We start from the raw sequence: 26,019 nt of genomic DNA on the forward strand, positions 1-26,019 counted from the left end.
CTTCCTGCGTATAGTTTAGTACTTCTCTGAGCTACTTTGAAATGTTATCTCATGGACTGCCTAAGCAACAGAGCCTGCATAGCTCTGTCAAGGTCATCTTCCTTTAGCCTCTACAAATACATATGTAATCAGCAGCTAAGGTAAAAACTTAACAAATGACAAACAAAATCTGCACAGCCATAAAATGGGCCGTGTCAACCTCGGTGACATAATCCCATCTTTAAGGCATTGTGGTACGCCAGCAGAACTCTCCAAATAAATTGTAAACTATAGCAAACATTTGGGGGCTCCAATGTCTGGGTGTTTGGGGATGAACTTAAAATGCTTTCCCTTAAGATCTAGGATAGTGTGTCTTAAATTCATTTATTTTTCCAATATTTGAGGCTACCTCAATTACCTGACTCTAGGAGGTTTACACTTAATCAAACTGCAAACTATATGGAATCCCACAATTAAAATAATCCCAAAATCTAAAACTGGCATCAGATAATGATAAAAAGACTGTCTCTAAAGCTCTAAACTCTGAGTGCCTATCAAAATAGGACAGTGTGTGGGCCATATAGAATTTGAGGCAAGCAAGCTGTTACAAAGCGATGGAGCTAAAAAGGCTTTCTTTAGCACCTAAGCCTCTTCTCTCTCAGAAGGAGGAAATGTAAAGCATCCTCTCAGATTATAGAATATGCTCCAGTTCTATCCAGAGGAGATAGTCCCTTAGGTAACGAGGAGCCAAGCCATAAAAATCTTAACTGGTCAGCACCAGGACTGAACTGTACCCAGAATCCCATGCCTTTTGCATTTCAAGTAATTGTAGATTATTGAAGATACAATAGGAAAACTGTATATATGCCAGTAGGCCTATGCATGCTCTGTGTATATCAAAAATAAGTGCCATTGACGACCTGCAACTTCCAGATTCCAAATAAAGATATTTGTTAAAGTCTGAGCTAAGGACTAAAATATGGAAGCATTTCAGGCTGCAAATACTAGGTGCAGTAAGTACTGACATCCTCAAACATTATCTCTTTGCACAAATGCTATTAAGAACCTCCATTGTCAGCAGTACTTTTTCTCTAGAGCTAGGAGGAACACAAAGGAGTAATCTTTAGCAGAACTGTGACAAAACGTTTTCACAATGTAATTCTGCTGGAATTCTCCCCCCCCCATCTGCTATTAAATTAAACAGAAAGCTTTAGTGTCAGATGTTGCTTAACTCTCAGCCTTTTTGAAGGAATCCAACTAATTGTCTAATCCACTGGAAAGCTTCCATAAACGAAAGAGAGATGGGGACTTTCCTAAAAATTAAGCTTGCTCCTTAACAGGAGCCTCCCCTTGGCAGAGAAAATTAGATGGATTCTACCCTCTGGGTGATCTAGTGTGGTCCTTGATGTATATTTCTATCCATCTCTGCCTATAATTATTGGTAATAAATACTTTATGTAATATTGTTTTAAGGATTATTTAGGCAGTGTATTTTAACCACTTGGACACCTTCAACTCCATATAAAACCTATTCGTGATTATTAATGCTTTCATTGAGAACTGTCACAAAAGATGGCATCTTATATTTGTTATTCCTTTATATAGATGCAGCAACTTGAAAAACAAGTTACTGATGCAGATCGTCAAGCAGAAAAGGCTTTTCAGCAGGTATGATTGTAATAAGGAATTATATGTAGTACCAATGTTCTGAAGCTATATGTAAGAAGTATGGGGTACTGTAGATAGATGGATCTTTCGATAGAAAGTATCAATAACTGCTTTTTCAGGAAAGTTTCACAGGAAAGTTGAATTTTTTTAAAAAGATAATATTAACAGTGAACTATCATATATATATATATATATATATATATATATATATATATATATATATATATATATATATATATATATATATATATATATATATATATATATATATATATATATATATATATATATATATATATATATATATATATATAAAAGGTAAAGGTTCCCCCGCACATGTGTGCTAGTCGTTTCCGACTCTAGGGGCCGGTGCTCATCTCCGTTTCATAGCCGAAGAGCCAGCGCTTGTCCGAGGACGTCTCCGTGGTCATGTGGCCGGCATGACTAGACGCCAAAGGCGCACGGAACGCTGTTACCTTCCCACCGTAGTGGTCCCTATTTTTCTACTTGCATTTTTACATGCTTTCGAACTGCTAGGTGGGCAGAAGCTGGGACGAGTAACAGGCGCTCACTCTGCTACGCGGCACTCGGGATTCGACCCGCCAAACTGCCGACCTTCCGATCGACAAGCTCAGCGTCCTAACCCACTGAGCCACCGCGCCCCTTTATATATATATATATATATATATATATATATATATATATATATATATATATATATATATATATATATATATATATATATATAAGGGACGCGGTGGCTCAGTGGGTTAGGACGCTGAACTTGTTGATCGGAAGGTCGGCAGTTTGGCGGGTCGAATCCCGAGTGCCGCGTAGCAGAGTGAGCGCCTGTTACTCGTCCCAGCTTCTGCCCACCTAGCAGTTCGAAAGCACGTAAAAATGCAAGTAGACAAATAGGGACCACTACGGTGGGAAGGTAACAGCGTTCTGTGCGCCTTTGGCGTCTAGTCATGCCGGCCACATGACCACAGAGACGTCCTCGGACAAGCGCTGGCTCTTCGGCTATGAAACGGAGATGAGCACCGGCCCCTAGAGTCGGAAACGACTAGCACACATGTGCGGGGGAACCTTTACCTTTATATATATATATATATATATATATATATATATATATATATATATATATATATATATATATATATATATATATATATATATATATATATATATATATATATACATACATACATACATACATACATACACATATACATATACATATACATATACATATATATGTAGAACTTTGGTCATTCGGGTTTTTTCCCACATAGAATTGGGATGTCTTATCTTGTGTTCCCTTTATTTTTTGAGCAGTATATATATATATATATAATATTTTATTAATTTTCCAATTTTACATTTGAGTATTTAAAAAGCAACGTGGTGACTGGGTTAATCAATAATTTCAATAATTCAATAACAAAATCTTTAGTGCAAATCTCAGGTTACAATATCAGATATTTCTTCTCTTTTTCCCTTAACATTTACTATCTCGTATTCAAACTAGTACATTTCTAATTATATCATTACATTTATCATTACATTTTTGGCCTATATATATCTTAATTACATTCAATCTTCATAAACAATCCATATCTTGTTATTAATTTTTACATAATTTTTAATTTCTCATCACTATTCCAATTTAACTTTTGATATCCATAATTTGCAGACCTTGGGTAACCAAGATTTCCCTTATCTCACTTCATAACAAACTATATAATACACATTTTATCTATTTAAATATAATCTTGTTCTATTTCCTAAAAGTTATCTATTTCCCACTATATTAAGTCATCTACTTAATAATACAATATCCTCTTTAATAAATCAAAACCATATATATATTGCCTGGTTAATCAATAAGTCAAACATATTCATGATAATTAATTTTCTTTTCCCTTCTAGATCTAATTTTTCAATATTAGACAAATCAAATCCTTATTTTCAATTAGTTTCCAGCTATTTTAAATCTAATAACCAAAATTTCCCTTATTTCAACATATCCCTTTAACCCTCTAATTGACAATATAAAATCCCCTCTAATGAATCAAAACCCCAATTTTTTCAACCTTATTCAGGCTTTCTTCCTTTGCCAACTAGGCTTCCACATCAGCACTTTTAAATCATCAAATAAATCTCCATTCTTGTATATGTTAGTTGAATTAAAGGAGACCATTTAATTGCCGGTTTTCTGGGAGGACTAGCTCAGTTGTATTCATTTAGTTGTCACCCTGTTATTCCAGTCCACCATGTTTGCTCTGATATATTTGTCTTCAATTCAATCTGTTCTTCTTTCTCAAATTTCTTCTGATTTGTATAGAAAGTCATTTCCATTTTCAGTGTTGTTACTTCCTTGTTTGGGTTTTCCATCAGCTGTACTTGTTGGTCAATTGAGTCTTCTGTCTTAATATTTAATTGTTCCACTTCTTCTGTTATCTTCTGTATTGTTGGTTCTTTGGTTGTAGTCAAAGTTTGGCTTTGTGCATCTAAGCTGGCATCTTGTTCTTTTATGTTAGGTCTCATTTTATCACAAGCTGAAAGAATAGTTTCATGTATTGCTTTCAACATGGCAAGATTTTATTTCCTGGTCTTCATCCATCTTTCACATGTTTGTAAATAATCTTTCTAGTAAAAGTTGTTTGTTAAGCAATAGTCAGTAAAAGTTTACATTCACAGTTCAAGAAGGCCTATATTATTGCCCAGCTGTTCTCTTACAGTTGAATCTCTCACAGATGGTGCCAAGGTCAGGAAAGTCTTATCGTTCTGGGCTCTGAATCAAGTCTCTTTTTAGGAAATAACAAATTTGCCATACCAAGCGTCACCACAAGATGTCACTGATACTGTTTAAAGATTTTCTTTTTTCTTTTTTTGTAAAAAAAAAAGTCCCAAATTTTTCTAATTCTTTTCCACTTTTATTTCTTTTTTGTAGATAAAAACAAAAGTCTCCAGTAAAGATAGGAAAATTTTTCGTCCCCAAATCTCAGAAACCTATGAATCCAATTAGATTGAAATTGTTCTTTTAAAGTTTGATTCCCCTGTGTAGTCAGATGCCGCTATTGTCAAGTTTCCGACGTATGGGCTTTTCAAGTGACTCTGAGGCATTGTTTACCTTAAAAGTCCTTTATTTAGCCTAATACACCGGCAAATGCTTGCTCGAAGGAAGCTGGAATCTGAAATCTCCGCCCCCTTGCACAATATATTAAATAAATTCTCCACCTTTCTAATTTTGTCATTAATCATATTCTCCAATTAATTTAAAGAATCAGTTTCCCTTCCGTTAGACAACCCGCCAAGTTCTTATTTTCATATGGCCTTGAGCTACAATCTTCCTCCTCCCTCCTTAACCCTATCTCTTAAAGCAATACACAAATTTAACATATGAAATAGCTGCTTCTTCATCTCTTGTCAAGCAAGAACATTCGCTGTTAGCAGCGTTGATAGCTATTCTTAGAGAGTGGGATAGAAATTCCCTTCCCTCTCCTCACAGGGGGAAGATACTCCAAAATGTTTTTACAGGAAGAAGGTACTTAGGGTAAAGAGAAGATAAGATCTCACCCACTTTCATCCACGTTGCATTCAAAGTGCTTGGTAGTAAATTTGACTTCAGCTGTCAGCAACTTAGTGACGAGCCATATTACTATGGCCGGTCTTTTCCCCATCGGTTTGAAGAGCTGCCCCTGATCAAGCATAAGGACTGACGCCCTTCCTCAATCAAGCGGGGGTCTTCTTCTTGCTCGTCGCCCTTACAGGGCGACTTTTGACCCTTTCTAGGGTCCCTCAGCAGGCTAAAACTGGACGCTGGAGACCAGGTTTGCCTCCATGTGTCCACCAGGACTGTGACCGCAAACCAGAAGTAACAATATATCTTCATGTCTTGGGTTTATAATGCCTTTATGGCCATAGATACAGGTAGTCCTTGACTTATAACAGCAATTCAAAGTTGCAGTTGACTCCAAACAAGTACTTATTATCCCATTTCAAAATGTCAGTGGCTGCCCTTCCCAATTCTGTGATTACATTTTGGGTGCTTGGCAAACAGTCCACATTTACAGGAATTAAATTTTACTTTTTTCACCAACAACATTATTTGGCGGTGGTCATTAAGCAAATTACAATGGTCTTTACAATGAAACCATTGTAATGGGTAGGATTTTTTTTGCCAGAAATGAAAAGTAAACATCTGTTTCTGGCGAAAAAAGTAAATCACAGTAACTTAATTCCTGTAAATGTGGACTGTTTGCCAGATGAATGATCAATGCAATTTCATAATTCTCCAAACCAGCAACAATAAAAGGTTGCTGAACATTTTTTAAAAATAGGTACAGCATTAATTCAAATCATATTTTCAGTATGCTATGCTTTAAATTGTAGTAGAATTTATCTATAGATTAAGGTTGCCTTATGTGCTGTTTATGTGCTGTTAAAAGGGACGCGGTGGCTCGGTAGGTTAGGATGCTGAGCTTGTCGATCAGAAGGTCGGCAGTTTGGCGGGTCGAATCCCGAGTGCCACGTAACAGAGTGAGCGCCTGTTACTTGTCCCAACTTCTGCCAACCTAGCAGTTCGAAAGCACGTAAAAATGCAAGTAGAAAAATAGGGACCACTACAGTGGGAAGGTAACAGCGTTCCGTGCGCCTTTGGCGTCTAGTCATGTCGGCCACATGACCACGGAGACGTCCTCGGACAAGCGCTGTCTCTTCAGCTTTGAAACGGAGATGAGCACCGGCCCCTAGAGTTGGAAACGACTAGCACACATGTGCGGGGGAACCTTTACCTTTACTTTTACTTATGTGCTGTTTGTGCACAATTCAGGTAGTCTTTAAATTATAATGGCAGTTGGGTCCAGAATTTCCATCGCTAAGCAATGTAGTTATAAAACATGAAATCACATGACTACATAGCTTAGTGACAGCAATCCCTGCAGTCCCTGGTGCTACAGTTTAACAAAAGTCATTAAACAATCACCACTTCACAACATCCTGGGATTTCTAACCATTGAGGAAGCCAACAGGGGACCCAGGCAGCTGACAAGCACACTGCCAGGCAGGTAAGTGGCAGCTGCTGGGTAGAAGAGAAAGCAAAGCGGTGCTCAGGTAGCTCGAGAGGCACAGCATGAGTGTGGTGGGGCTTGGGGTGACTGCTGGTGAGCAGGGGAGAATGCACAAGGGTGTGTGAGGGACTGGAGGGAATGCGCAATTGGTGAAGGCGATGTGGCGGAAGCATCCTGAGACTTGAGAGCATGTAGTGAAAGGGAGGTGTGGTATGAGCATGGGGCTCGTGACCTCTCGTCTTGATTACTGCAACGCTCTCTACATGGGGCTACCCTTGAAGACCACTCGGAGGCTCCAACTGGTACAGAATGCAGCCGCGAGAGTTGTACTGGGAGTTTCCCGATACTCCCATGTCACACCTTTGCTCCGCGAGCTGCATTGGCTACCAGTTGTCTTCCGGGTGAGGTTCAAGGTGTTGGTAATGACCTACAAAGCCCTTCATGGCATGGGTCCGGAATACCTTGGGGAGCACCTGCAGCCGGCGTCAACTTCCCTCCGCCCAGTACGCTCCCACAGAGAGGGCCTCCTCAGGGTGCCACCGGTCAAAGAATGCCGACTGGTGGCCCCCAGGGGGAGGGCGTTCTCTGTGGGTGCACCGGATTTATGGAACCATCTTCCGGTTGAGCTGCGGATGGCGCCCGATCTCCGCTCCTTCTGGCGCGATCTTAAAACCCATCTCTTTAAACAAGCTGGCCTGGCCTGATGGGACGGGGTGGGATTTTTAATTAATGAATTTTAATCTTAAATTTGTATTAATTTTATGGGCATTGTTTAATTATGTTTTAATAATCTTAATTTTTGTATCTAGTTTTTTATGTATTGCCCTGTTCACCGCCCTGAGTCCCTAGGGAGAAGGGCGGTATATAAATTAAATAAATAAATAAATAAATAAATAAATAGATGTGGTGCAAGTGCAGCAAGGCCCAGGGAGGGTGTGCAAGTGGCAGAAGAGGCATAGTGTGAACTATGGAGTGGGTGCTTCCAAGTGGGAGTAGATGCACAAATGTGCACGAGTGACTGGAATAGTGCTGCACAAACGCAGCAGGACTCAGGAAGGGTGCGCAAGTAGAAAGGGAAATGTTGCAAAGTTCAGTGAGACTCAGGTAAGTATTTTGATTTTTCTCTGTCCTGCTTTTAGCATTACCACGAGAATTCAGAAGTAAGATATAATACATCAGAACAGTTTATATTGTACAGGTAGTTCTCAACTTACAACCACAACTGAGCCCATAATTTCTGTGGCTAAGTGAGACATTTGTAAAGTAAGTTTTGCCCCATTTTTGACCTTTCTTGCCACAGTTAAGTGAATCATTACAGTTGTTAAGTAATGGGGAATCTGGCTTCCCCATTATCACTGCTTGTCAGAAGTTCTCAAAAGGGGATCACGTGACCCTGGGACACTGCAGTCGTTATAAATATGAATCAGTTGCCAAACATCTGAATTTTAATCATATGACCATGGGGATGCTGCAACGGTCATAAGTGTGAAAAATGATCTTGCCATTTTTTCAATGCCGTTGTAATGTTGAATTACTTGTATTAAAGCAATAACTAAAAAATTAAAACAGTATTTAATATACGTCCTTTATGATGTACACATATTTAAAACTATAAAAAATAGCTTAAAATTGAAAATAGGGGTTTCCTGACCTTGGGAATTTCCTGACCTTTCTTGGTTTCCCACTCTTGTAGTGAAGCTTCCTGCCCAAAACAGTCCTTGAAGTCTAAGTGATCCTTGAAATGGTGTATAACAAACTCAAAAGCAGGAGGATGGGCAGATGAGGATTTTTTGATGTTCTCTTGTATAAATAGAACTCTATGGATCCAAGCCAGTGTCTTTACTGCAGTTTGTTTGTCATTAAGTCTGGTTGTTTGAATTATAGGGTTGAACAATTGTTAAGCTGGGAATAACTGATACATATGAAAGAAATGAGCAAAATAGCAAATTGCTAGAGATATCAGTAAACTAGGATTAGGACTGGCTGAGGAATGTACTGTATATATGCTTTAACTAATCTCAGAAGAATAAAACATTACAACATTCCAAATTATGCATTTAATTTTGGAGTTTTACAAACTTTGTGTACACAGCTGTGTTTTAATTTCTAGGTGCAGATTATGGAGGAGAAGCTGAAAGCTGCTAATGTCCAAACAAGTGAGTCAGAGACACGCTTATATAAGAGATGCCAAGACCTGGAGATTCTGGTTCAAGAGAAAGATGATGCTATCCAGAATCTGGAACAACAGCTTGTAGAGCAGGTTGGGAAAACAAAATTTTTCTTACCCAGTTATCCATATATATGTTAGCATGTACAAGAGATATAGAGGGAAAGAAGGGACCTATAAAAAATAATATCCCTAGATTTTTGTCAGCAAAACACTTGTTAAGCAAAAGAATAGATTCTGTAAAGATAACTGTTAATATACAGCAAATTTTGGAAACAAGTATAAATTGTTTATATACACCATATAGCCATTTGTCTGGGAAGATATGAAGATTCCTGAAATGGATAAGCCATAATTGTATAATTAAGCAAGTTATTTAAAATAATGATGACAGCATTTTTCAAGAGGCCTTTCAATGATGATCAATCCATCAATAGCAACAGCTTTTAATGCAGTTTTTTATTTATTTTATTAATGCTACTTATGATTTTTAACTTGGTGTACAATTTATATGAATTTTATGGCTATTTTATTACTTTTACTGTAAGGTGTTTACTTGCAAAAAGAGGCAAAATAATCTCTAATAAATTAAAGCCTAAGTGCGGTCTGAAGCCTGAAAAAGATGGCGCCTTCTGTTTTAGGTGAATAAAGTGCAAATTACACAAAAGCCCCTCTTCTTGTTTCAGAAGGAAATCAGAATACAAGAAGCTAAAATTATAGAAGAAAAAGCAGCTAAGATTAAGGAATGGGTGACTATCAAGCTTCATGAGGTAAGTTTCTTAAGTAACAACTCTTAAACCACTTAAATCACTCGTGTAAGAGTGATATGGAAATAATGTCACCCCATGTGCTGAACAATAACACTCAGCAGCCCTAGACAACAGAGCCAAGATTTATACATATTAGATTGTATATGAGCAACAGAATTCTCAGCTTTGTGATTTAGGTATAAAGTAAATAAAATATGAAGATAACCCTTCCTTTTACAAACTGCTGTAACATTGAGGGTTTCTTCGCCCTAAAATTCACAGTTCCTTTGCTAATAAAATGATACATTAAAGCTCAGGGCAAGTTAAAGCCTTAATGAAATAATTATATTAGTTCATTAGGATCTATTGGTGGATAATTGCCAGTTCTATGTTATCTGGTCAATAATCCGTTTAAAAGTTTTTGTGGACCTGTTCACAAAACTAAGGCTGTGAAAAAATATGAAAAAATGCCTTGCTTTGAAATATGCAAAGTTGCCTATAACGAAGGTCTATTGTTTGTGCTTTCAATTTTTCCAAATAATTTTTTTCCTGTTAATTTTGTCTACAAAACATAATACATTTTATTTTGTTTCTGTGGAGCACAAATATTCTGATAACTTTTATCTGTAAAAAATAATAATCATAATATGTAAAAACTACTTAAAATAGGAGATCTTTGAAATAGGATCTGAGGTTAAGTTCTATAGTCTTTCATTCATATTACTCCTAGATATAGCAAAACTATTTGAGTTAAATATACTGCTTAGCACTGCAATCATTTGTAAATTACTTAAATGTAAGCCCAACCAAGTTGGTGAACTTATTGCCAGGAAAATGGATGTGAGATTGGAAATAATACCATATGAGATGTAAGGAAAATATAGCTTTCCTTTGGATACAATCTTTTCTAATACTGTACTTATGAATGGGGCATTTATCTATGTTTTCAGCTAGAAACAGAGAATCAGAACCTCCGTACAATCAATCAAAACCAAACTGAAGAGATTAAGCTGTTGCAGACTAAATTACAAGGTAGGGGTATAAGTTCTCAAAACACAACTGTGTTCCATAATTAAGGAACTTGGGGTTAACTCTTTGAGTATGTCTTTATTATAGATTGTATCCAGCACTACAGCATGCAAAAAAACAGTTGTGCCTAGAAATTCCCAAGTAGAACATTACTCCACAGTATAACCATCTATAACTTTGTAAAGGCTTTGCTAAAGGGTGGTCTAGTGGTCTACAATGTGCTGGAAGATGAAGGGATAATAAAAACTGAAAGGCTTTTTTATTTCCATTTGAAATAAATTACAGTGTTTGGGTTTACTCCATTGAATTTTGTTTGCTTTTGGATTGAAGTATTATGTGACCCAGTCATTGTGGTTTCTAAATTACAGATTATGGTGAACCCAATCTTTATTTCTGAATTACCTATTTTCTCTAAAGTTATGGTAAAATACACTATGAAACCAATATTAAACTTAAGAAGGTACATAGTATTAAACAGAAATATCATAAATATAGATAGTCCTCAACCCATGACCGTTTGTTCAATCACCATTCAAAGTTACCACAATCACGTGATTGCGATGAAAATGCTTGACAACCAGTTTACACTTACAGTCGGTTGCAGTGCCCCACAATCCCGTGATCATCATGTGTAACCTTCCCTGCTGGCCTACTCATTGATTTGGGGGAAAGTCAGTGGGGAATCTGGCAAGGAAAATAATAAATTGCTAGGTAAGTCTCCTCCCCCCACACACCTGCCTACACACTTGAAACACCTCTGTGCTTCACTGGGCTCACCACTTAAATAGCCCTACTTACTTTTGTACACACTTCCTGACTTGCATCACGTTCACACATTTCTCTGACCCAAGCCACACTCCTGTCTGCCCTCCCCAACTCTTGTTGCATCTCTTATGTATTCCCTGTCACACTTGTGTATCATCCCTAATCCTCACCATGTTCTTTACCCCCACACATCGCTTTGCTCACCTACAGGCCTGGGACTTGCAACTTTCTGCTGGCTTCCTAACTGACTTTGACTGTGCGAAGCAAGCAAAAAGCTGCCTCACCTAACAACTCAGGAATTCAGTTAATAACAGTGATTAGACCTGCAGGGATTGCTGTCACTAAGTGACATGATCATGTGACATCAAGCTTTATAACCATATCATTTAGTACAGGGGTGTCAAATTGGCAGCCTGCAGGGTTGATGTGTCATGCTCAGGCCACATCCATCCTGGCTCCGCAAAGGCAAAAAACATCATGATACGTCATGATACGTCACGTGATGCGATCGAGTTTGATACTCGTGATTTAGCAGTTCTGGTCTCAATTGCCATCATAAGCTGAGGACTACTTGCAATATCAAAACTTCAGCCTCTCAGCTTTTAAAATAAATAAGCTACTGTTGCATCACATTAAATGTTGATATTTAAATTATTACTTGAACAGAGCTTCAGGGAAAGAAGTCTGTTTCTTCATCACAAAAACCTGGAGAAGGCCAGCGACTGAGCAGTTTGACTTTTGGATGCTTCTTAAACAGAGCAAGAAGTCCTCAACAAGTTCCTAAACCTGAAGATGCAAGCAGTTCTGCCTCAAAACAAGTTGATCTTAACGAAAATCACAAAAGTCTAGGTATTTTAAGTTCTAGAACTCTATTCTAGCAATTCAATCTTAAGAAGGTGTGCTAAGGAGTAATTTCCATTTATTTAAATTTAACTTGCTTCCAAGATAATCCCTACATATATTACAGTCCTCAAACAATCCTAAATGCTCGGGATTTAAATATGTAAAATTCCTTTTTCTCTGGAGTGAATCTATATTAATCCTACAAATTAAGGGTTTTCCATTGAAAATCCTATGCCTGGGAGGAAAAGTGTCAGATCCGTCAGTTCCTAAGGGAATTGGTTTGGGAAAGAGTGATATGCAGTACTTTATTAAAAGCAGGAATGCTAACTAGGTTGTTTAAACATTTAATTAATAGCCTATCATTCATTTGATTGTTCAATATAGCATGTACAGTACTCCAACCTATTTTTCTCCACAACAAAAACTTGTGAAGTAGGCTGGGCTGAGAAAGAGTGACCAGTCCAAGATTACTAGTGAACCTCTATGACAAAAGAACATAGGTGGACTAAAACCTGAATCCCTTAGTCCAACACTTTATTAATACTTCTGATTTGACTTTCTTATTTGTGTCAGTTACACTGAAAAGTCTTATGTTGACAGGAAAAACAGCCTCATGTTAATTTAATGCTACTAAATAATTATGTTGTCCACAACATTGGGAAAATGTCATATCTTGCAACCTTGTGCTAGTATATAATTATCAGTAAGCATATGCTGCAGACCTAGAGCTAGATTCTAATTTCCTAACCATTTAAAATAATAGAACCAGTGTTACAATCAGTGTCCTTAACTCCTGTTCAGGAGCATTGAGTTGGTCAATCAATATTTAAAATATTACATCATCACTAGTTACTGATAAACTATGTTTCCAATGTTTATTCTTAATTCAAACATAGAAGATATTCTTCCATGGCAGGTATAAAGTAATTAAATACTTTTCATCATTCATCAAAAATGTTTTTCATGGCTATAACAGTATTGAGTTGTTATAGTATTATGTGAAAGCAAGACTAATCTTCACATGTAGAAAATAATGTAGCAGAGTGGATTGTACTACGTTACCTACAAAGTAGAATTTAGAACATTTTCTCATTTAAAATAGTAACTAGGAAAATTAGCACAGAGTGGGAAAGGCCAGAATTATTCCCCAGATGAGGTATAACCTCATCTGGGGAAAAATTCTGGCCTTATCCACTCTGTGCTAATTTTTACTTGTTTGGGGAATATTTGTCTCTATTAACCCAGAGGAGCATTAAACCTGATGTCTTTACCTGCATTCTTATGTTATACTGTCTTTACTGCTACTTAGTTCTGCTGTATTTATATAGGTAGCCATTTCTTAGCTTACCTCTGTCAATTCTCCTGTCTTAGAATGCTTAAAAATAAGGTTTTTGCTCAGCAGTGTTTCTCTCCCTGCTACTATTTTCCTTTTTCTTACCATAGAAAATTAATTAAGAGGAGTTGGAATATCTTTACTATCTTTTGATTTTAATGTTTATTATTTGTAGATGTGTGTTACAATTTTGTCCAATGTTGTCACTGTCTCCTGGTGTCTAGAGAATGAAATTCAGGAAACATCCCTTGCTGGACCGATACAAGGAAATAGAAGTCTGAAACCATTGCAACAAAATACTTGCATTCCTGAACAAAGGATGGCAGCAAAGTCGAAAGATATAGATAATAATATATCAAAGAATTCTTGCATTACAGTCAGTGACTGGAGCTCTGATGAAGAAGGAAGCAAAGGAAGATTGAAATCCAGATGTGTATCTACATTTTCAAGTCACACATCTGAAGAAGGCACAGGGTACAGTAGAATAGGGAGCGAAATGTATTTGACAGCATCAGATGACAGTAGTTCCATGTTGGAAGAAGAAAGTTTTCAAGGTCAGGGAAATGTACATAAACTATATTCCTGGCAACAAGAGTCTTCATGGAAAAATCAGAACCATCTAATTGGAAAGAGCAACTTGAAATCATTCAGTGAAAAAAAAAGTCATGATAGCTTTTCAGATGAACTGAATAAGAGATTTCAATCCCACAGGCTAGATTATTCATCCTCTTCTAGTGAAGCAAATACTCCAAGTCCAATTTTGACCCCATCTTTGGCTCCTAAGCATCCATCATCGATGCTTGCAGCAAGTTGTCAGTCTGGCAAGCTGCTTGATTCTCCATCTAATCTGCCACCGCCCAAACTGAGGACTCCAAGTGCTTTTATTCTGAGTACAGCACTGCCCAAAAAACATTTTAGCCAGCCTTCCTTGTGTTCAGACAAACTGTTTGGCAAAAACAGGAATGCTATAAGCATGATACGGCCTTTTAAGCCTCAGGAAACAGACATTGATCAGGTAGATGGAGATGACACAGAAGTTTTTGAGAAGATGGAGATTAGTTGTAATGAGGAATCATTTACTTATGATTGCTGTGAAATGAAAGATATAGAAACCCTGGATTTGAGCGATTCAGGGAAGATGATTAACAGTAAACCTCCTACTCCTCCACTCCATCGATTCCCCTCTTGGGTAAGTGAAATAGATATAATAATATAATAATATTCCAGATTAATTTAACGACTCAAGTTCCATTGATATTTTGTTTTACAAGTATGGGTTTTTCTTTTTTAATGTGGTCACCACCATAGCAGATAATTTTTCTCACAGTTTGTTCTGAAAAGATTAGTGGCAATTCTTCTGTATTAAAATTAACTATAGATAGTAGATGGCAGTAGCTACTTGACTTTGGCTGTTCTCAAAAAAGCTAAACTGGGTTCAACCTAGTTAATACTTGAATGGGATATTATCAGGAAATCCCAGCACTTGGATTTATAAAAACCATCCAAGAAGGAACACCATTTCTGTGTCATTGCTAAAAAAAAAACCCTCTATAGCAGGGTTCCCCAACCCCCAGTCCGTGGACCAGTACCAGACCACGGCATTCCAGCAACTGGTCCACCCAAACAAGGAAAGCTCCATCCACAGGATGCAAGCAGAGCACACAAAACCATTCCCCTTCCAGTCTGCGGAAAAATCTATCTCCATGTAACTGGTCCCTGGTTCCCAAAAGGTTGGGGACCTCTGCTCTTTAGAATGTCCATGTGATTATCAGGAAGCAAGCTTGACAAAAGACAATCTTTATCCTTTACATTCAGGTAGTCCTTAACATACAAGCTAACAGTGGTTAGAATGCAGTATTGCAGGTTAATTCTGCCGACTGCTAGTAGTTTGACTGTCATGGGCTCCAGGTTGATTCAATTTTCCATCCTTCTGAGGTCGGTAAAATGAGGAGCCAGATTGTTGGGGGCAATATGCTGACTCTATAAACTGCTTAGAGAGAAACAAACTGCTTACAGTATAATAGAAACAGAAATTTAATGTTACTAGAAACAATATACCGGTAATAGCAATTCTTTGTTCTTCAGGAAAACAGAATTTATGCTGTAGCCAAATCAGGTCTGTGCTTTTCTGAGGTCTTCAACATGGACTCCTTCAATAAAAGTAAGTTATTACAATAGTTATTTAAACTGAATTGCTGACGCAAGTCCCTTTGAATATTGTAAGATTTCCTTTTCAGTTAGCGTAATCAGGGAAGAAAAAATCTTTACTTGACACTCTTTGGGATTTCAAAGGTCCTGAACATGTAAACGTGACTCCCAAAGAAAAATTTACTTTTTAATGGATTTATTATAGCCAGCATTAGTAAATATTGACTGTAGTTCATTTGTGTGTGTGTATGCTTTTTGATCCATAGGAACCTGGAATGTAAGATCCATGAATCAAGGCAAGCTGGACGTGGTCAAAAAAGAGATGACAAGACTGAACATTGACATCTTAGGAATCAGCGAACTAAAATGGACAGGAATGGGTGAATTTAATTCAGATGACCATCATGGATACTACTGCGGGCAAGAATCCCTCAGAAGAAATGGAGTAGCCTTCATAGTCAATAAAAGAGTAGGAAAAGCAATACTGGGATACAATCCCCAAAATGACAGAATGATCTCAGTTCGAATCCAGAGCAAACCATTCAGTATCACAGTAGTCCAAGTGTATGCCCCAACCACCGTTGCTGAAGAGGATGAAATTGACCGGTTCTATGAAGCCCTATAGGACCTTATAGAACTAACACCAAAAAATGATGTCCTTATCATCATGGGGATTGGAATGCTAAAGTAGGAAGCCAAAAGATAACTGGAATAACAGGCAAGTTTGGCCTTGGAATACAAAATGAAGCAGGGCACAGGCTGATAGAATTTTGTCATAGCAAACACTCTTTTCCAACAACCCAAGAGACGGCTCTACACATGGACATCACCAAACGGTCAACACAGAAATCAGATTGACTATGTGCTCTGCAGCCAAAGATGGAGAAGCTCTATACAGTCAGTAAAAACAAGACCATGAGCTGACTGTGGCTCAGACCATGAGCTTCTTGTTGCAAAGTTTAGGCTTAAATTGAAGAAAGTAGGGAAAAGCACTAGGCCAGTCAGGTATGAATTAAATCATATCCCTGTTGAATATACAGTAGAGGTGACATAGTTTTAAGGAATTAGATCTGATAGACAGAGTGCTTGAAGAACTATGGACAGATGTTCGCAACATTGTACAAGAGGTAGCAACTAAAACCATCCCAAAGAAAAAGAAATGCAAGAAAGCAAAATGGCTGTCTGAGGAAGCTTTGCAAATAGCTGAGGAAAGGAGGGAAGCGAAAGGCAAGGGAGAAGAAGAAAGATACGCCCAATTGAATGCAGAATTCCAGAGAATGGCTAGAAGAGATAAGAATGCCTTCTTAAATGAACAGTGCAAAGAAATAGAAGAAAACAATAGAATAGGGAGGACCAGAGATCTCTTCAAGAAAATTGGAGAGATGAAGGGAACGTTTCATTCAAAAATGGGCATGATAAAGGACCAAAATGGCAGGGACCTAACAGAGGCAGAAGAGATTAAAAAGAGGTGGCAAAATTACACAGAAGAACTATGCAAGAATGAGCTTAACATCCCTGATAACCACGATGAGGTGGTCACTGACCTTGAGCCAGACATCCTAGAATGTGAAGTGAAATAGGCCTTAGGAAAGCTCAGCAACAACAAAGCTAGAGGAGGTGACAGTATTCCAGCTGAGCTATTCAAAATCTTAAAAGACGATGCAGTAAAAGTGCTACACTCAATTTGCCAGCAAATTTGGAAAACTCAACAGTGGCCACAGGATTGGAAAAGATCAGTTTACATTCCAATTTCAAAGGAAGGCAGTGCCAAAGAATGTTCAAACTATCACACCATTGCACTCATTTCACATGCTAGTAAAGTTATCTTAAAATCCTACAAGCTAGACTCCAGCAGTATGTGGATCGAGAACTACCAGAAGTACAGGCAGGATTTCAAAGAGGCAGAGGAACTAGAGATCAAATTGCCAACATACGCTGGATCATGGAGAAAGCTAGGGAGTTCCAGAAAAACATCTGCTTCATTGACTATGCTAAACCCTTTGATTGTGTGGATCACAACAAACTGTGGCAAGTTCTTAAAGAGATGGGAGTACCAGACCATCTTATTTGTCTCTTGAGAAACCTATATGCGGGTCAAGAAGCAACAGTGAGAACTGGACACGGAACCACTGATTGGTTCAAAATTGGGAAAGGAGTCCGGCAAGGCTATATACTGTCACCCTGCCTATTTAACATATATGCAGAGCACATCATGAGAAAGGCAGGGCTAGATGAATCAAAAGATGGAATTAAGATTGCTGGGAGAAATATCAACAACCTAAGATATGCAGATGATACCACTCTAATGGCAGACAGTGAAGAGGAACTAAAGAGCCTCTTGTTGCGGGTGAAGAAGGAGAGTGCAAAAGTTGGGCTGAAACTTAACATAACTTAACTTAAGAAAACCAAGATCATGGCATCCGGCCCTCTCAATTTGTGGCAAATAGATGGGGAAGAAATGGAGGTAGTGACAGATTTTATTTTCCTGGGCTCCAGATGGGGACTGTAGCCAAGAAATTAAAAGACGCTTGCTGCTGGAGGGGAAAGCAAGGCAAATCTAGACAGCACACTAAAAAGCAGAGACATCACACTGTCAACAAAAGTGCGTATAGTCAAGGCTATGGTCTTCCAAGTTGCAATGTATGGCAGTGAAAGTTGGACCATAAGAAAGGCTGAGTGCCAAAGAATTGAGGCCTTTGAACTATGGTGCTGGAGAAGACTCCTGCGAATCCCTTGGACTGCAAGGCGACCAAACCAGTCAGTCCTAGAGGAGATCAACCCTGACTGCTCTTTAGAAGGCCAGATCCTGAAGCTGAAACTCAAATACTTTGGCCACCTAATGAGAAGGAAGGACTCACTGGAGAAGAGCCTGATGCTGGGAAAGGTTGAGGGCAAGAGAAGAAGGAGACAACAGAGAATTAGGTGGCTGAGCATGAGCTTAAATGGACTCCAGAAGATGGTAGAGGACAGGAAGGCCTGGAGGAACGTTGTCCATGGGGTCGCGATGGGTCAGACACGACTTTGCAGCTAACAACAACAAATGCTTTTTGAATTTGAGTTTTCTATCAGAAATATGTATTTTTAAATAAAACATTATTTAAACAACTAATTTTATATATATTTTTTCCCAGGCTACCTATTCAACAAATTAACTGATTTTTGTAAAACTAAAAAAACTATATACTCAGTACTTTTTGAATTTATTTTTTTAAAAAAACTTGGTTTCAGATTCCTCTTCTTCATCTTCATATTCTCCATCAGGACTCTACATATCATTAATATATAAGAACATGACTACACCAGTTTATACCACTCTTAAAGGGGTAACTATTTATTTACAATTATGCTTGGAGAAATATTTTAAAACTGTGTCTTGTTATGAATGAATGAACCTTTATTATCAAAGTACAACATGCATACAGTGAGATTGGCTGTATGTTTATGTTTATTCAGAATATGCTCCTTCCTTCCTCCCTCCTCCTTCCCCTCCCCTTCTCGACCTGGAAAAGTAATTCTTGCTCCTTTGAAAAAGTAATAGAGTAGATATCTTAATAATAACCAGAATGTATTTCTGTTGCTCAGACATGATGTATCTCAGTTGCAAGAACTTCTAGCTCTAAATTTTTTTCTCTCTGATCTAAAAACTACCTTGCAATGGTACAACATGCTGTTATCTACATTCCACTAACTTGGAGCTACAGTGTATTGACATGCAATCAGAATGCATGTTTTATTTAATATGCCAAAATATGAAACCTGAAGTAAAAAAAAAATTCAGAGCCAGAAATATTGACTAAAAGAATCAAATGCAAAGAAACTGATATTGAATAGCAGTCTACAATAGTATACTTAGATGCAAAAAATCTTTATCTAGCAATACATGAATAATAGCAAGGAGTTAATGTCTTTCCATGTCTCTTTTTGGACATAGGTGAGAAGGAGCCAAGTTCTAAATATCATACAGCACATTATTCTGGGACATGCCTTAATAGTGTGGAACCTCCTGTATACCAATAAAAATGCAACTCTCAGTGTAGATTTGTATAGGCCACGGGTGTCAAACTTGCTGCGTCACGTGACGTGTCGTGACGTATCACAACTTTTTTTGCATTGCCAGAGCTGAGTGGGCACGGCCTCTGTATGATGCAACCGGCATGTGGGGCGGCGGTTTGACACCCTGATATAGGCTACTGTATATCTAGCAAATATAACTAAGTCATGAAATAGATCAATTTTTTAATACAGCAGCAAATTTAAATATTTTAAAAGCAAACTGTTAATGATCAAAAATTATTTATATAACCGTAGTCTACTCTAAGCAATCTCTTGTCTAAGTAAACCCATATGAATACTATATATCATTATTATTATGCTGCATTTTTTTTTACGATTGCAGTTAACAGTTTTAAATAATGGCTTGTTGATTTTATCAGAAAGCAACACAAATCAGTAACAACCCATTCTTAGATGATTCCTCTGGGTCTGAAGAAGACGGTTCCCAATCCAGTTCACGGACATCTGAATCAGATTCTCGAAGCAGAAGTGGTCCTGGTAGCCCACGGGCTATGAAACGAGGTAGGCAGAATTTATAACAAAACAACTATTATAACCTTTAGGACAGATGACATTAAAATGGTGCTATTATTAATGGCATACATTAAACAGATAGTTTTCATTACAGGTTGAGAAAAGGAAAATTTCATTTAAATTGCTGCCTTACAAGATGAATTTCTAATACCAATTTGTGATTTAGGTTGGGCTGAGAGACTGTTACTGGCACAAAGTACCAGTGAGCTTCCATGGCTGTGTGAGGACGTGGTGCCAGTTCAAAATTTATTTTACCACACCAGGCTGACTCTCATTTTTTTAAAATTAGAAGTGCTTGATAATATTTCCTTTTTTTAGAAAATAATATTATGACAAAGATACCGAGGTATTTAGATCAACAATTCCACAACAGTACGTCCCAACTCACAATACTGCTGTTCGTAGGAGAGATGTGAATGTAGCCTCTTATGGTAGACATTCATAAGGCTTCTTGCCAGTTATAGAAACCACATGCTCATAAGGAAGAGATTCTCTCTCTGCCACAAACACAGAGAGATATCCCAGCCTCTCTCTCTCTTCTGAATCAAAGGCAAAGACAGAACTCCAAGAGAATAGAAGGAAGACAAGAAAGGTCAACATTCTAGCCTTCCGACATTCCAGCGAACAGCTCCTGATTAAAGTTTGGACATCAGATAAACATCTATCTCTATAAATATAGTTTTAAATTTTAAAAATCAGTTATTAATAATTTAATTTTCTGTTATGCAATCTAATGTTTTTTATTTTTCTGTGTAATTTTAAACATTGAGTGTGTATTTCTTTCAGTTGATTCTTTAGGTTTGCCAGGAAGTTGCTGATTTTATTTATATTCTTTTAGTTAGTCACATTGCAACAATTTCCAACTCACAGGGAGAAAACAATCATTGGTAGCAGACTAACACCATCTGTAGGGTCTGCCTGGAACCTTGTATGTCAGGGGTGTCAAACTGCCGCCCCATGGGCCGGTTTCATCATACCGAAGCCGCGCCTACCCCATTGCCGGCAATGCAAAAAGAGTTGCAATACGACATGTCACGTGATATGGCGAGTTGGATACCCATGTTGTATGTGGTCTGCCTGGAACACTGCATGTATCTTTGAAATGCATTTAAAAATAAAATATGCTTCATATGCTTTATTGTTTTGAAAAAAAAATAATTTTATCTCTTGGGAGAATCAGTTTACCAAGGAGGACTGAAACTTCTAAACCAGTGTTATTCAACCTTGGCAGCTTGAAGATGTGTGGAACAACTCCCAGAATCCCCCAGGGGAATGTCACACATGTTGGGATAGGAGTAAGATTCCAGGACAGGCAGCACCTGGAAAATATATGGCAGCAGCAGAATCTTCTCTACCATTTAAGGCCGTAGGTAGGATTGTACCAACCCTTCAAAGTCAGAAGGTCAAGAAACAAGCACAGCACAGATCTTCGTTGTTGTGGGTAGCATAAGAGAAACTTGAAATTCTGTCATAGTTGCTCTCTGCCTTATCTTCAACCAAACATAATCAGTGTAGTATTATTCTAAGTTTCTTCTTACGTTTTCCTCCGGAATGAGTATTCTGAAATTCTGATTTCTTTTATATTTCATAATCCAATGTTGTCTATCCATGAAACCCATCAACTGGGTTCTTAATCATATTAATATACATTTCTCTTGCACTCAGGGGTCTCTCTATCTTCAATGACTTCAGAAGGTGACTATGCCATTCCTCCTGATGCCTATTCAACTGATACAGATTACTCAGAACCGGAACAAAAATTGCCTAAAACCTGTTCATCGTCTAGTGATAATGGAAAAAATGTAAGTGCGCTCCAGCATCTTTCTATTTCAATCTGGCTTCAAGCATCAGAACCGTACGGCTACCAAGGCTTGGCTGCAGAGCTTTGGAGAATCACTAATGGCAACAGAGATGCAAAATACCCCTCACTTTACCTAAATTATGGGATTACTTTGATACCCAAGTGGTTATGGTGGCTTTGTTCCATCTTTCAGAAGATGGTGGTGGTTATTTTGTATATGGCATGGTTACATTTTACTTACGTTATAACTTAACATTCCTTTTCCTTTTTCATGTTAATCATATACAATATAGGAATCTATGTATAAAGAACTGGACAGAGGCTATATGTCTGTTGATTCAAGTGGTCCTGTCAGTAGTTTTTGAGACCATTGACTATGATATAACTGAATCACCTCACTGAAATTAAAGTTAAACATTGTTTTATGGTCGTTATGGTGGCTTTGTTCCTTCTTTCAGAAGATGGTGGTGGTTATTTTGTATATGGCATGATTACATTTTATTTATGTTATAACTTAACATTCTTTTTCCTTTCTCATGCTGTTAATCATATACAATATATGAAACATAGGGAGAGTTTTGTGAAATTTTAGGGTTTGGTACAACTGAACTCTTTTCTGAATGATATCCAGCAAAGTAGCACAATTACAAATCACTTTCTAATGTTGATATGAAGTAGATGAGAGCAAGGAAACTGAAACTTAATCCTGACAATGCAAAGGTACTGCTGGTCAGCCTAAATAATGATTAGGGAATAAGGATTTAACCTGTGCTGAATTCATTTACATTCTTTTGAAAATTGATTGCAATTTAAGCAGCTTGCTTAGATGCTGCCTGAACTTGACACAAATTTGGGTATTGGGTAGGATAGCATTTAGCTAGTCAATTCTGTCAATAATGTCCAAATGGGACATTATGATACATGGCTTAATTTATATTGCATATAGATTACTGTAATATGCTCTATCAGTGGATTTCTTTGAAACAAATTTAGAAACTTCATCTGACCCGATCAATACTCTGAATCTATTAATTTGGGAGTAATTCTATGGCATCTATGCATAGATGCCTGTGTAACCATACCATTATTAGGAATTCTATCTGTTTTATAAATCAGATTTTGATCTATGAACAGAGTTGTGGCTATTTGAAAGATTGAGTTGTCCCAAATAATTTTTTTTCAGCTTTAAGTTTTCATGAAAGGCCTTTTAAGTTTTAATTTAATTTAATTTTTTATCATCAGTGATCTATAGTATTTTAACAAAATAAGAGAGAGGGACTTCTTTACAGACTTAAAAAAATGTAAGCCTAGATGTTTTACTGTTATTCCTCTGATCACAGAAAATAATATTCATAATAAATTGGTCTGCTTTAGATTTCATTGATTAGGTGTGCTGCATTTTTAATTCTTGTTCTTAATTGTTTTTAGTTAAAAATATATGTTATGAGTCTATGAGTAATTTTCCTAATTTTGTATTATTAGCACCTTAAATATAATTTTGGTTGGAAATACTGTTCATCGATTCATAGTACATTAATCACAAATAATTTTAGCATTTAATTTTTCTTTTCTTTTAAACTATAGGAACTTCTAGAGAAATCTGGATATTTGTTAAAAATGAGTGGTAAAGTTAAGACTTGGAGACGACGATGGTTTGTACTCAAAGGGGGTGAATTGCTTTACTATAAATCTCCGGTAAGCAAGTGCAAATTATAAGATTAGATAATTAAGATTGTGTTTCTCTGTGTTCTTTACTGAATCATTATGCAACAATTTGTTTTTGAACTAATCGAAAGTATAATAATTGATTACCTGAAATCTCTTTTCTCTGAGGGTTTGTTCTTCAGCCATGTTTATGAGACAATATATGTAATAAATTTTAATTTGAACCAAGTAGTAAACAAGGTAGTGTTTTAACAATTCTGAAAGCTGCATAGAATTAATTCTTGCACCAAACATTTGTAGCAGAAGTCTGATCTAGCAGTTTTGCTATCTGTTCTAGAAATCTTGTTACTGGTCAGTGTTTTAATATAGTATATGAAAGTTTAGTGACTCTCAATGCTGTTGGAACCAATTCAGTATAATTTCCACTGGACTCTGCCCTCTGATGAAATTTTAAAAACCAGGGCTGTAATCCTCATGCACTCAAGGATGACCTTATTCACTGGCTACATTTAGATTAGGTAAAGGTAAAGGTTCCCCCGCACATGTGTGCTAGTCGTTTCCGACTCTAGGGGCCGGTGCTCATCTCCGTTTCAAAGCCGAAGAGCCAGCGCTTGTCCGAGGACGTCTCCGTGGTCATGTGGCCGGCATGACTAGACGGCAAAGGCGCACGGAACGCCGTTACCTTCCCACCGGAGCGGTCCCTATTTTTCTACTTGCATTTTTATGTGCTTTAGAACTGCTAGGTTGGCAGAAGCTGGGACGAGTAACAGGCGCTCACTCTGTTACGCGGCACTCGGGATTCGACCCGCCAAACTGCCGACCTTCCGATCGACAAGCTCAGCGTCCTAACCCACTGAGCCACCGTGTCCCTACATTTAGATTATCATAGTTCAATTTCTTTCTTCCTCACCATCTTAAAAAGAATTGGAGAGTTGGGAAAAATTGCAATTGTCCTTGTTGGGACGGATCGCAGCAGTGAAAATGAACGTCCTGCCTAAATTTCTATTTTTATTTCAAATGATACCGATTCTTAAGAAAGATTCTAATTTGGAGGAATGGCAGCGAGGTATCAATAAATTTGTTTGGGCAGGGAAAAGGCCACGAGTTAAACTTAAGATTATGCAGGATACTCGTGAGAGAGGTGGTCTTAAAATGCCCAATCTTAAACTATATTATGAAGCTGCTGCATTAGTAGGAATAAGTGATTGGATTAATTTGACACAAGAGAGATTATTAAATCTTGAGGGCCACGATTTGTTGTTTGGCTGGCATGCATATTTGTTGTATGACAAGAAGGTAGACAATGTGTTTAGAGTGCATATTCTAAGACAGGCATTGTTGAGAGTTTGGAAGAAGTATAGACATAAGCTAGATTGTAAAATACCACTGTGGGCAATTCCAAAACACGCAATAGAAAATATACATGCTGGTTTCAAACATGATGTGACTACGTACAAGGAGATTCTGAGCTTGGAAAGAAATGTCTGGAGTTTGAAATCATATAGCCTCTTGCGAGAAGAGAAGGTTGTTCAAAATTGGTTTCAATATACTCAACTACAGGCCAGGTGGAAAGAAGACCAGAAAATTGGTTTTACAATGACTGATGAAAATTTGATAAAACAAATTAGAAATCAGGGTCCCGCACATATCAAACGGATATATCTTGCATTGATAGAAATTGACTCAGAAACAGAGCTTGTTAAAGATTGTATGATTAAATGGGCCCAAAATATTCAAGAAGTAGTTACAATGGATACATGGGAAAGGATTTGGGTGAGGAACGTAAAATTTACACAAGCTCAAAATCTAAGAGAGAATTTTTACAAAATGTTTTATAGATGGCATCTAGATCCTAAAAAGCTTGCAAGTATGTATCCGAATTATCAGCCTAAATGTTGGAGGTGCGGTGACGAAGACGCAACATATTTTCACATATGGTGGACTTGTAAAAAGGTTAAGGCTTTTTGGATAAAAGTCTGGTGGAGCATGCAGAAGATTTTTAAACAGAGGATAAAGTTTTGTCCGCAACTTTTTTTGTTGGGAATAATTACAGATGCTACAGTTGTGGACACTAAGTTGATGTTGAATTTAATTACGGCAGCAAGACTCTTAATAGGTCAGTATTGGAAGAAGGAGGAACTGCCGACTATAGGAGAATGGACTTTAAAGGTTTCTGACCTGGCAGAGATGGCAAAGATATCGGCCTATTT

The 26,019-nt window shown here is 37.5% G+C and overlaps 1 protein-coding gene across 5 annotated transcripts in view; it reads left to right on the forward strand.

The window, feature by feature from the left end:
* PLEKHH2 (pleckstrin homology, MyTH4 and FERM domain containing H2) overlaps positions 1 to 26,019 on the forward strand; it is a 70,993-nt gene that overhangs the window by 17,160 nt on the left and 27,814 nt on the right. For 4 of the 5 annotated variants that reach the window (XR_014024679.1, XM_081314432.1, XM_081314431.1 and 1 more), the window contains 11 exons: positions 1,585 to 1,647; positions 8,833 to 8,982; positions 9,576 to 9,659; positions 10,589 to 10,670; positions 12,099 to 12,281; positions 13,833 to 14,797; positions 15,694 to 15,769; positions 18,985 to 19,079; positions 20,190 to 20,331; positions 22,009 to 22,145; positions 23,729 to 23,839. Coding sequence is in view for 4 of the 5 variants with exons in the window: in XM_081314432.1 (XP_081170558.1) it covers positions 1,585 to 1,647; positions 8,833 to 8,982; positions 9,576 to 9,659; positions 10,589 to 10,670; positions 12,099 to 12,281; positions 13,833 to 14,797; positions 15,694 to 15,769; positions 18,985 to 19,079; positions 20,190 to 20,331; positions 22,009 to 22,145; positions 23,729 to 23,839 (2,088 nt within the window). In the remaining variant the exon portion in view is untranslated. The remainder of the gene's footprint in view (positions 1 to 1,584; positions 1,648 to 8,832; positions 8,983 to 9,575; positions 9,660 to 10,588; positions 10,671 to 12,098; positions 12,282 to 13,832; positions 14,798 to 15,693; positions 15,770 to 18,984; positions 19,080 to 20,189; positions 20,332 to 22,008; positions 22,146 to 23,728; positions 23,840 to 26,019) is intronic. The other variant, XM_081314434.1, reaches the window with a different exon arrangement.

This window comes from Vipera berus, assembly GCF_964194415.1.
Source record: "Vipera berus genome assembly, chromosome: 1".
NCBI lineage: Eukaryota > Metazoa > Chordata > Lepidosauria > Squamata > Viperidae > Vipera > Vipera berus.